We start from the raw sequence: 13,373 nt of genomic DNA on the forward strand, positions 1-13,373 counted from the left end.
TAAGCAAGCTGCACAAAATAAACAAAAAACTGGCAGCTCAGGCCAGAGTCACCATACTAACAATCCAATGTTAATACAGCGACCTCTCCTGCTGTTTTGTGTTATGACAGAAGGAGGGTCCCCCACCAGAACACTCCAGTCAGCGCTCTCAGCCAATAGCTGAAAGCGCCGATCAGGAGCCAGTCGGCCATGCCCCTTCAACAGAAGCTGGACAAATGAGCAGCTTCTGTCGGACCAGCCGCAGTACACCTGGGCCAAATGCTGGTTGGTTTTATATGAACCGTCCGATGCCGTTTGACATTTGGTTCATGTGTACAAGGCTTTACCATCTGGACAGGATGCAGTAGAAGGATCCAGAGTGATAGAGTGATGGGAAGGTAAATGGACACTAGGAGCTGGTGAATAAGGGGGAGAGGTTATATTTTAATATCAAAGTAAAGAGTATATGGGGAAGCATAGAGTCATTTGAGGTAAGGATATTGAACAGACAGGGTGTGCAGAACTTTCAGGATAGTAAAAAAAAAAACTAACTAGGGAAAATGGGAGTTCTTTTAGGCACTTATTTTTCAAGCCATGTTCTTAGGTCTCAGATATTAGGCTTGTTTGTTGCGACATGTTGCACCTGCCTCATTGGAAATATTAATATTGCGGGATTTATGGTCTGTGTCATGCGCTCATTACGACTTCCCAGCCATCAGAATACACTGATCAGTGATGCAGCCTACTGGCCGCATGTGCGGAGCGCAGACATTTTATTCCCCCAACAAGTCAAATCCTGAGAAGTCAAATTGATAGATCGACTTCTTATGAATAAGAACCATCATGCATGGATCCAAATTCAGCAGGTTCCTGCTGAACCGGTCATATTTCAAGCCATATGGCCAGTTTAACAGGGCAGGATGTCTTGGCTGTCTTATCAAAAACTGAACAAAAAACCATGCAATGAGCAGGACCAAGCTCTTCACTTTACACTAACGTGGCTTCAAAAGGTTATTAGCACACAAACCCAATGTAAAAAAATGGAATTAGAAATATTTAATCAATCCTTGTAATAATTCCTTCCTTGATGAAACTTGGTTACATTCAAGAAGGACTCGATTATCAGTAAAGAACGGTTTTCTTACCTGTACTTTAGGACCACCTCCTGACACTTTAGAAACGTAGCCCATTATATATTTGGCTGCTACCGTCTTCCCGGCTCCACTTTCACCACTAAGAAAGAGGTTAAAAAAAAAAAAAGGATTAGAACATATTATAGACTAAACCAGGGAACTGCAATCATCACTCAACTTCCATCTTACAAGGTTCAGTTGAAGAAAAAAAAAAAACCATTTGGAATGTAGTTCATTTCATATTTCTCCAATGGTTCAGAGTTAGGAAGAAAGCCATGTACTTATACACAAAATAACAGCCATTTTCTAAAAGGACATTGATAGAGGCATGACACTGCTGGTTTAATATATATCATTAATTTTTCCTACTTAAATCAGACGTTTTCTCTTTACTAGATGAAAAGTCTTTTGTGAAAACCCTAGTAATCCGAGTTTCTGTTCCATGTGAACAACCATGTGGGCTTTGACTTCAAAAGCTATCCAGGTGTCTTAATTTTACTTATTAATAGAAGCACCCCCCAAGTCCTGTACTGGTAAACACAAATCATTGCAGTTTAACCTATGCTAAAAACAGATCATTAGAATCTTTCCAAGATTTGGAGATCTTATAAATGCAAAAAGCATTATAGACAAAACAGAACCAGGATGTGACAGTATCAAAGAGTTCCCGTGAGGATGCGATGAATCATTCAGCTGGCTTCAACATGTGGGACACCAAACTTTGAATAGCAAGTGTTTCAAAGTTTGTGGCACTCGCACATATTAGCAATGCTAGGAAAACAGAATTGCAGAATGCAGAAAACTTAAGAAAAACATATTCACATCCTGGCCACCGAGGATGCATTTTAAAGGCCAAGAAAAACATCTATTTAAGCAAAAAAAAAAAAAAAGTGTGGGTAAGAGGGGTTAGAATAGGCTCTTTTCCTTTGCAAAATACGGTTATCCTTTACAAAAAGGTACAGTTATCCTTCACACAAAGTCATTAACAGTATAACAAGAGCGTTTTCTTTTGTAGGCGTTTAGGGGGTTAAACCTTTGTAGCATATGGTATTCATGTATCGTGTGATCTGCTCCAGTATTCCGCTTTCTATTCCAACAGTGCATGCTTTTCAGACTTCCAGGAAGAAGTAACCTATGGTTTCCTCGGTCACAGGGAGGAAGCATCCGATTGGATGCTGGCACCCCATGGGACTTTGGTGGACATCTTGGGTCAGGCAGAATCTACTTAGACTCCTGGGTTTGGCATGAATTTTGCAAATGGTAGTGTAGGGACAGGATACTCGTCTGTCAGGAACAGTGCTTAGCGTCAGGGAAAAGTTCCAGAGAAGTAGGGAAAGTGCAAGGATACGGGCGGCACAGTGGTGTAGTGGGTAGCACTCTCACCTAGCAGTAAAAAGAGTCGCTGGTTCGAATCCCAACCATGACACTACCTGCCTGGAGTTTGCATGTTCTTCCTGTGCCTGTGTGGGATTCCTCTGGGCACTCTGGTTTCCTCCCACACTCCAAAGACATGCTGGTAGGTTAATTGGCTTCTGTCTAAATTGGCCCTAGTATATGAATGTGAGTTAGGGACCTTAGATTGTACATTCACATCTGTCCCCACCCTCAAGGAGCTTACAATGTATACGTAAAGCTCTGCGTAAATTGACAGTGCTATACAAGTACCTTAAATAATAATAATCATCATCAAGGTTAATCCTTATTTATATACTTCTTATTATTTAATCCTTCTGGAACCCTCCCCATCTGGGTATAGACCGGCCAGGCCACATTCCACTACGAGACAGACGCTGTCGACTTCCATCTTCTGACACATTGCTGTTACACCTTGTGAGTGTTCCCGATTGGGTTGCCCCCCTGCCAGGCCTTACCACAGCACACACTGCACCTACTCACAAGTCCAACACCTCGGTCCTCTGACCTGATGATCACTGCATCACCGAGTTGCTGAGCGTGCGTAGTAATCACAAAAAAAAAAACTGAGGGGATTGTTGCCATGAGTAAGCAGTTACCGCATATTTAGGTGCAGGATCACCCAAAAAGTGGACGAGACTGTCCTGAAGGTGAATGTGTCAAGTGCGGACCATGGAGGGGCCACAGTGTCCCAGGAGTTGGAACGAATATAGTGGGAAGATTTTAGTGGTCATCACGGACTGCAGTTGAGGAACACAGTTCTACACAGTTAAATATTACAAATTACATATACATAAAATAAGATGCATCTGTCCCTATGCAGACCCTAAAGTGTATATAAAGCCAAAAATGTTGTAGTTTTAGAGTAGGGAAGGATTAATGGCCAACTCCAGGCACATACATTTTTTTTTTAATCTTTATGTCACACAAACATTGTCAATTTGTTAGTACTTCAGGAGTGGATAGAGATATTTATATATATACACACACACACACACACACACACACACACACACACACATATATATACATACACATACACACACACACACACACACACTGGGGTGTCACGCTTCCAGCTGCATTGGAGCAGTTTGTATGGTTGACACCAGTTACGGTGTTGTGCATCAGTCTTCTCCACACTGCTGTGCCATTCACAAAGCACAGCACAATGTGCTGCGTTTTGTGAATGGCACAGCAGCCTGTGTGTGTGTGTGAGGGAGGTTCGTCACAACAGCACAACCGGTTGTTGCAGAGGATGGCTGAAAACATGGCTCCCCACTGAATGGAGCCCTCAGGGATCCCATAAAATTCCTGAATTGCTAACAAATTGTCAGTGCTTATGTTGAAAAATACAAATAGCGGTGCCTGGAGCTTTAAAACAAATTTTAGGTTATTTTCACTAGGTTATCCACTTCCTGTACTGCAGGTACAATAAATCACTCCAATGTGAAGAGATTATCATCTTTGAGAATGTTGCGACAGGAAAGGGTGTCACAGTTGGAGGATTTTCACTGTTTTGGTGATAATCACTAGGAAAACTAGAGGAAGAAAAATTCTGACTGTGAACCCAAGAACACCATCCCTAGAGTCAAGCTCGGAGGTGGAAACATGATGCTTTTTTTTTTTTTTTTTTTTTTTTAGCAGATAAAAAGTACAGACTGACATTGAGGGGCCAATGGATGGGGCCATGTATTGTAAAATCTTGAATAAGAACCTTCTTCCCTCAGCCAGAAGACTGAAGATGGGTCTTCCAGCATGACCCACAACATACCACCAAGGCATAAAAAGGAGTGGCTCAAGAAGAAGCATATTAAAAAGGGCCTGTAAAGGCAGAAGGTTTTTTAATTTTATTTTAATGCATGCTATGCATTAAGAAAAAAAAAAACCTGTGTGCCCAAAACTTCTTCAGCCCCCCTAATACTTACCTGAGCCCGTCTTTATCCAGCGATGTTGCAGGTGTGTTTAAGCTACCCAGGACTCACCTCCTCATTGAGACAGCAGCAAGCTGAAATTTGCTCCCACTGCTATCAAATCAAAATCAGTCAGCCAATTAGGATAGAAAGGCGGTGGGGCCAGGTCACGGCTCCATGGACACAGGGAGCTGTGACTTGGCTTGGGTGCCCCATAGCAGGCTGCTTGCTGTGGGGGCACTCAACAGGAGGAAGGGGCCAGGAGCACAGAAGAGGGACCCGAGAAGAGGACCACCCAGGCTACTCTGTGCAAAACCAACGGCATAGAGTAGGTTAGTATAACATTTTATTTTTTTAAATAACAAGACTTTACAATCACTTTAAGGTCATGGAGTGGCCTAGTCAGTCTCCAGACCTTAATCCTATAGAAAATTCATTGAGTGACCTAAAACTGAGTTGCCAGGAGACAGCAAAGAAACCTTAAAGCGTTTGTTGAGCCAATAAAAAAATAAAATAAAGATCCTGTTCCTTTAAAGCATGTTATATAGCACGGTGCTTGTGCTGTATCATTTCCCCCCCTTTAACACCTGTAATATCTGGCTGATCCTGCCTGGCTATGTCCTCCCCTTTGTAAACTAACCACTGTGTATCATGGCTGCTCAGCCCTGACACCGTGGTCAGTTTACACACCTCCATCATCCGCAGCCCTGCTATTTGTCTCCTCTTTGCTCTCTCCCCCTCTCTCTGTGCCTGTCAGCTTGTGACAGTGCCCTCCTCACAACTCCTGCTACTCAAATAACTTTCACATCTGTGTTCTAATCCAGTGTGCCTCTGTGTGAGTGATTTATAAAGAAAAAAAAAAAGTCTGCTATACCTCATTGCACAGCACTTCTCAGCGATCACGATTGCCCAGCTCTCTCTCTCTCTCTCTCAATGTCAGCGGGAGAATCTCGGCCCCGCCCACTGTCAGACGGGAGAAAGCCAGCCAATCATGTGATCACTGAGGAGAGCTGCGAAATGAGGTCTAGCAGGCTTTCTTTAATAAAGGACACACACAGGGGATGGTATGAAGATGTGAAAATGGTTTAACAACAACTTTAAAGCCCCACACTTAGATTCTGTAGATTTTTGTCTTCAGATTTACCAAAACCATATAAAAAGGAGGTCAAACCTTAAAGGGGTTGTAAACCTTTGCGTTTTTTTACCTTAATGCATCCTATGCATTATGGTGAAAATGGATTTGAGAGCAAGGAGGAGCCGCTAGGGGACCCCAGAAGAGCAGGTTCGAGGCCACACGTGCAAAACGAGCTGTGAAGGTAAGTATGATATGTTTTGTTAATTAAAAAAAAAAAGTGAACCCTAATGCCGCGTACACGGAGATGGAGGTCCGACGGACCTTCTGAATGAAATGGACTTGACCAGAATACATACTATGTTAATCAGAATAATTAAGAGACAGAAAATTGCAAGTTGAGTCTAAATTCAATGATTTCCAGTTAGGATGCAGTATAAAAATTGGAAATCAGTAGAATAACCGGATTATAAACATTTCAGATTTTCATTTGAAGATCGCTGCAAATGTTTAACCACTTCAGCCCCGGACCATTTTGCTGGCCAAAGACCAGACCACTTTTTGCGATTCGGCACTGCGTCGCTTTAACTGACAATTGCGCGGTCATGCGACGTGGCTCCCAAACAAAATTGACGTCCTTTTTTCCCCACAAATAGAGCTTTATTTTGGTGGTATTTGATCACCCCTGCGGTTTTTATTTTTTGCGCTATAAACAAAAATAGAGCGACAATTTTGGAAAAAAAAATGCATTATTTTTTACTTTTTGTTATAATATCCCCCCAAAAAAAATATATATATATATATATATATATATATATAAAAAAATTTCCCTTAGTTTAGGCCGATACGTATTCTTCTACATATTTTTGGTAAAAAACAAAAAAACTCAATAAGCACTTGATTGGTTTGCTCAAAAGTTATAGCGTTTACAAAATGGGGGATAGTTTTAAGCATTTTTATTAATAATTATAGTAATGGCGGCGATCAGCGATTTTTATTGTGACTGCGACATTATGGCGGACACATCGGACATTTTTGGGACCATTGTCATTAATACAGCAATCACTGCTATACAAATGCAGTGATTCCTGTGTAAATGACACAGGCAGTGAAGGGGTTAACCAGTGGGTGGTAGTTTAGGGGTTAAGTGTTCCTAGGGGTGTGCTACTAACTGTTGGGGGCTGGGCTTTCTTTTAGTGAACTCTGATCTCTGCTCCAATCACATGGAGCAGAGATCAACGTCACTTGTTGCTAGGCAGAACGGGGACATGCTGTTTACAACGGCATCTCCCAGTTCAGCCACCCCGTAAGACGATCGCGGGTATGCCCGCGGCGATCGAGTCCACGGGACCCGCGACTGGACTCACGGGGGTCCCGACCAGCAGGGCGGCATTTAAGATTGGACGTACCTGTACGCCAATAAGCCTGCCCGTGCCATTCTGCCGACATACATCGGCGTGCGCTGGTCGGGAAGTGGTTAATGAGTTGCTTGGAACTACTGCACATTAAAATTCTTAACTTTAAATGAAATCTCATCATCAATTGCTTATATCTCTCTACTTATATAGGAACAATAATATTTTTTAGTCAAGGAGGAGGGTCTCATTAGAATGAAACATCTCTCCATAATAGAAACATTAACAACAAGGTGCAAAAATAAAACGTTTTAAGGTGCCAAAATTACTCAATTTGAAACAAAATCAAAATGTACAAAATTGTATTACCATAATTTTGATTTTTGTTTCAATTTGAGTAATTTGGCACCTTAAAAACTCCCATTTTCGCACCTTGTTGTTAACGTCTCTACTTACATAACTGCCAGTAAATTAAACAGTATCTAAATGGCAAAATTGAAGACTTGAGAGTTTACACACCAGAAGCCATACAAAAAACAACATACCTTATAATGACACACTGGTTTTCTCGGTCAATAATCATGTTTCTGTACATATTGTCAGCCAATGCATAGATATGTGGTGGGTTTTCATACTGAGCCTAGAACAAAAGAATGAATAGTGTAAGATTGCGAGGAGTAAACAAGCAGTAGGTGCATTTACAATGAGTTGTGTTCGTCCAAAACTGTACTTTAAGGGCATGGCAGCCCAATTTATTGAAAACCAAGTCAAAGTTCATACAGATAACTCTTTCCACGCAGTGGGTTCTCACCATCAATGCAAAGCCTTCTGGTTCTCTTGTGGCACCTCTGCAGGGACCATCAAACATACCCCAGTGGTATGCATAGGCACTGAACATTAGCTATGCGCCTTTCCTAGAAGCTCCCTCTACAGCCTCCTGGCTTCTCTCATCCCACATGGACTTCCTCTCAGGCTTGGGCCTTCCTCTGTCCCAACCTGACCTTGATGCATGGCGTCATCTCCTATGGCTCTTAGGATGGTGGGGCCCTGAGCTCCAACTCTGGCTCTATTATGAAGCCGGTACACACCTGAGTAATCAGTGTGCTTGGTTCTCTAAAAATCTGGAGTAAGCCCCTACTACAATAGTGATTTTTTTTTCTTTTTTTTTAAACAAATGTTTTTCCTCTACATTTAGCAAGGATTTAGAGTAGAAACGAAACACTATTGCAGCATGGAACAATTGAGTTTGTAAAGGGTAATAAAGTTGCAGCAAAATAATACACAATAGAAAATGTGAATAAAATGTACCGTATACGTTGAAAATACTATTGAAGAAACTCAATGGGGAGTTTCTCCCCAATGAGACATATAGGAATCAGGAGCATGTGGAGGTAAAATTGTATCTCATTTCATAAAGGGATGTCTTCACACTTTTTATAGCTTGCATATATATCAATAGGAGGAGGTGGCTAGTGATGCATTAGTTCATTTGGACTATGAAACTTTATTTTTAGGAAGGAGGGAAGAGATATAGATTTTATGCTTTCTCCAGTACCTGCATTGGACTAAGGGCTTGGGCTACAGACTTATACAGAAATAGACTACAGTAGTAGAGGAGAACAGGGTGGGAGTTGTGCAGAGCTCTCATCCAGTCCCTGGTTGGGGTACATCTGCTAGACATAATTCGATCGATTCAGAGCACTTCATAATTCCACAGAACTTTATGTGTCAGCATTAGAAGGAAATGTAGCTCATCCAATATTTGGCTCTACCTTTTAACAAAACATCTGGACCTTTTTTTGAGGGCCTGCTTATTGCTGTCCACACTTCACTGGTTCTTCTTGCTCTTGGGGTAACATTGGGATATCCCTTTTGGTGGGTGGATGCAGTGCTGTACATATATTATGTTGGCCATTGATATGGTCTCCTGATGAAGCTGACAGTGAAACACGTTGATACCCTTGACCACATCCTGTATTTCTGGCCTGTCTTATGTTGGATTTATGCAAATTTATATGGTTATTACATTTATTCCAGTTGGGCAGTACAAGACCAGCAGTCCTCTGAGTGATCCTATAACTCTGTATTGACAATACATGTTTTTATAAAATTTGGGATATTTATATAAAAAGGTTGAGTACTTGACATTTTCTCAAGATTAAGGCCCATTTCACAAGGAAAGGATCCGTTGGACGGACTCCACTAGCCCAGCAGGGGATTGCTCCGTTGATCACGGCTGAGCAGGCGGATGATAGTCAGTCTCCGCTCACTCTGCAGAGACTAACCTGTCAGAGCCCAGCTGTTCTCTATGGGGAGATCTGATGAAAAAACGGACAGCCTGTCAGTGGCCGATACCTGAAATTGATACTTTTAGGTTTGGTTCTTTTGGCTGAAATAAAAAAACAAAAAAAAAAACAAACAACCAATGACTAATTCAGCGATCAGTGGTGTCCCCCTGTTGACAGGTGAAGTGTAAACCAAGTCCTGGCATTTGGAGCGGTCAAAAAAAAAAAATTACTACATTAACATATCAAAAGGGATGAACATTGATCTGTGGATGAAGTAAGTTTAAAGCAACCTGCCAAGTATTTAAAAAACAAAACAAAAAAAAACCCATATTATTATATTATATTATATTATATTATATTATATTATATTATATATATATACATATACATATACATATACATATATATACATATACACACACACACTAGAACGCTGTAAAATGCATCAAGAAGGCAACTGGAACATACGTCCCAAGGGTAAGAAAGGGGAAAAAAAAAAAAAAAAAAAGGGGGGGGGGAAATGCACTGGACTGCAGCAATATCGCACGTAAGGATAAATGCATCTGGAACGCATCTGGACTGTGTTTCTATGGTGTGAACTGGCCTTCAGTCATAGTCTTGACTAAAATGCCATTTTTGTTTTAGCAGGAGTATCAACAAAAAAAATATGACAATAGAAACATGAGCATGTTGCCAAAAAAATTAATAAATAAAAATAGCTTTCAATTTAACAGAAACAAAAAAATAAAAAAAAAAAAAAAATAATAAAATGTATATAAAGCTACTTAAGAGTGTTTTTTCTGCCTTGGTTTCCCATATTACATTCCTCACAATGGTGGAGTTAACAGCCTTTGACAGCAATCAGAAGATAAGGGAGGGTTCATAGGATGAAAACGGCTAGCATTTGTCTACAGGCTGACTGCACAGGAAGTCTATTACTAACTTTCTTTATCTCATGGATCTCGAAACATTTCACATGCAACAGGACATATTCTCCATTACCCATGTTACATGAAGCAAATTTGGGTTTACCATTATGTTACTGAAGAGCAGGAGGGTAGAGTTATGGAGAAAAAAATAAATAAAAATCAACCAGCATTCCACATTTATCAGCATTGAGTGGGCAGAACCTGAGATTAACTGGCATGAGTTCCCCCACCCATTATTCCTAATTCATTTCAAGCAATGGGAAAAAAAAAAAAAAAGAAAATGCCATAGTCAAAGAAAACATGTAATAAGTAAAATATACAGGTTACTACTGTTGTGATATAATATAGAAATTTACAGTGAATCAGTGGCTTAAATATATAAAACCTTCTCCAGCTAAGGAAAAAAAAAAAAATATATGATGCTGCTTCAAGTGGTTGTAAAGTCTTCTCCGCATTAAAAGGGGTTGTAAACCTTTGTGTTTTTTTCACCCAATGCATCCTATGCATTAAGGTGAAAAAACTTCTGTCACTCAGTAGCCCCCCAGCCTCCCGTTTTACTCACCTGAGCCCATTTGTTCCCCCGCCGGAGACGCGCACTACCTCTCTGACCGGGGTTCTCGGCTCTTGATTGGATAAATTGATAGCAGCGCAGACATTGGTTCCTGTTGCTGTCAATCAAATCCAATGATGCAGGCGCCGGGGAGCGGGCCTCAGTACGGCATTCTGTGTGTATGGATGCAAATGCTAGACTCGGTAGAGCGCTTCTCCTAGGGGGTTTGTAGATGCGAGGAGGAGCCCTGAGAGCCGCCGGGGGACCCCAGAAGACGAGGTTCCGGGTCACTCTGTGCAAAACGAACTGCACAGTGGAGGCAAGTATGATTTTTTTATTTTTATTTTTTTAAACAAACACATAACACAAGGGTTTAGTAACCCTTTAAGGTAAAAAAAATAAATAAATAAAAAACTTCCATGGTCAGCTCCACCCTAGCCCCTTCGCTAAATTTTTACACTAGCTTGATCTTGAGCCATTGCTCTGCCCAAGAGCAGCAGCCTCTCTCCCCACTGGACATGGAGGCAGCAGAGGAAGCCATTGGTTCCTGTTGCTCTTAATCAAATCCTGTGAAGAGGGAGCCGGGCCGTGTCAATAGAAGCACACAGCTTGGCTCAGGATCGAGCCAAGAGCACTAGCAGGAGACCCCAGAAGATAAGTTTCAGGGCCACTCTGTGCAAAACCATAGCACAGAGCAGTCAAGTAGCAGGCAAAAAAAAAAAAAAAAAAAAAAAAAAAAAAGGAAGTGTATTGGTGTATACAATGTAAAAATTGCAAGAAAATATGAATGCGTCTTACTACTTAAAAACATCCCACGGTGGACGTAATACATAAAAAATGGATATAAAGACCATTAAACACTGCATTAAAACCTTGATTAAAACAGTATTTTCCCAGTTCAACAGTGTATATAGAAAAATAAAGTGGCTGGGTATATACTCACCTTGCCACAAATATACATAATTTTCCTTCTGAAAATTCTAGCTGCCTAGTTGTCACATCGACATCAAGCTTTTATACCTTGAAAAAGGTATGAAGGACTTCTGACTCTTACTTTCCTGGTCTTCATGTTAATTTCATCAATGAGATAAACACTATTTTAGTCGATTAAAGTATGACAAAACTTTAAATTTAGATGACTAAAATGCAGCTAAAATTAAGGCTCGATTCACACCTATGCATATTGTTTTTGGAGCGTTTCAGCAGTGCTTTCCGTGTTTTTACCACATTTGACGCATTGTGTTTTCGATTATTTTTTGCTTTTTATTTGGCAAAGTTGGTGTTGGGCAGATTAAATAAGGCAAAATGCATCAAAAACGCACTACATGCTTTCTTGCTACTTCCCCATTGAAGTCTATTGAATCAAAAAAGCAGCGTTTTGCATTTAATAAAGTCCCTGCCTTAATAGGAACCCATGTTAAAAATAACGTCCTGCATTTCTGCAAAAAGCAGGAAAAAACGCATTTGTGTAAACTGAGCCTTAAATGGCATTTCTGTCAAAAGATTAGGACTAAAACTAAACCGAAATTTGATGTCAAAATTAATATTGGTTATATATTACAATGGCTAAATCTATGTCTGTAGGGCATGTTCAAAACCTAATACCATAAATAACAGGTTATTCGATTTTTACTCCAGGATGAGTTTGGAAATTCTAGAGAAATGCATTATACAGTGCCTTGCCAAAGTATTCGGCCCCCTTGAACTTTTCAACCTTTTGCCACATTTCAGGCTTCAAACATAAAAATATAACATTTAAATTTTTTGTGAAGAATCACCAAGTGGTACACAATTGTGAAGTGGAACGAAATCTATTGGATTTTTGAAACTTTTGCACACCCCACTTTTCATTTTTTTATTAGTTAAAAAATTATTCGGCCCCCTTGCTTTAATACTTTGTAGAGCCACCTTTTGCTGCGATTACAGCTGCAAGTCGCTTGGGATGTGTCTCTATCAGTTTTGCACATCGAGAGACTAAAATTCTTGCCCATTCTTCCTTTCAAAACAGCTCGAGCTCAGTGAGGTTGGATGGAGAGCGTTTGTGAACAGCAGTTTTCAGCTCTTTCCACAGATTTTCGATTGGATTCAGGTATGGACTTTGACTTGGCTATTCTAACACCTGGATACGTTTGTGAACCATTCCTTTGTAGATTTTGCTGTATGTTTGAGATCATTGTCTTGTTGGAAGATAAATCTCCGTCCCAGTTTCAGGTCTTTTGCAGACTCATACAGGTTTTCATCCAGAATGGTCCTGTATTTGGCTGCATCCATCTTCCCCTCAATTTTAACCATCTTCCCTGTCCCTGCTGAAGAAAAGCAGGCCCAAACCATGATGCTGCCACCACCATGTTTGACAGTGGGGATGGTGTGTTGAGGGTGATGAGCTGTGTTGCTTTTACGGCAAACATATTGTTTTGCATTGTGGGCATAAAGTTCGATTTTGGTTTCATCTGACCAGAGCACCTTCTTTCACATGTTTTGTGTGTCTCCCAGGTGGCTTGTGGCAAACTTTAGCCAAGACTTTTTATGGATATCTTTGAGAAATGGCTTTCTTCTTGCCACTCTTCCATAAAGGCCAGATTTGTGCAGTGTACGACTGATTGTTGTCCTATGGACAGACTCTCCCACCTCAGCTGTAGTTCTCTGCAGTTCATCCAGAGTGATCATGGGCCTCTTGGCTGCATCTCTGATCAGTCTTCTCCTTGTCTGACCTGAAAGTTTAGAGGGACGGCCAGGTCTTG

The 13,373-nt window shown here is 40.8% G+C and overlaps 1 protein-coding gene across 2 annotated transcripts in view; it reads right to left on the reverse strand.

The window, feature by feature from the left end:
* The window catches only part of MYO1E (myosin IE), a 235,689-nt gene that overhangs the window by 124,482 nt on the left and 97,834 nt on the right, over positions 1 to 13,373 (reverse strand). For both annotated transcript variants that reach the window (XM_077472372.1, XM_077472371.1), the window contains exons 4-5: positions 7,411 to 7,505; positions 1,125 to 1,212 (exon numbers count right to left, since the gene is read on the reverse strand). In XM_077472372.1, the coding sequence (XP_077328498.1) occupies positions 1,125 to 1,212; positions 7,411 to 7,505 (183 nt within the window). The remainder of the gene's footprint in view (positions 1 to 1,124; positions 1,213 to 7,410; positions 7,506 to 13,373) is intronic.

This window comes from Lithobates pipiens, unplaced genomic scaffold (genome assembly GCF_037356315.1).
Source record: "Lithobates pipiens isolate NorthernLeopardFrog02 unplaced genomic scaffold, aLitPip1_a1.2 Scaffold_8, whole genome shotgun sequence".
Classification (NCBI taxonomy): Eukaryota; Metazoa; Chordata; class Amphibia; order Anura; family Ranidae; genus Lithobates; species Lithobates pipiens.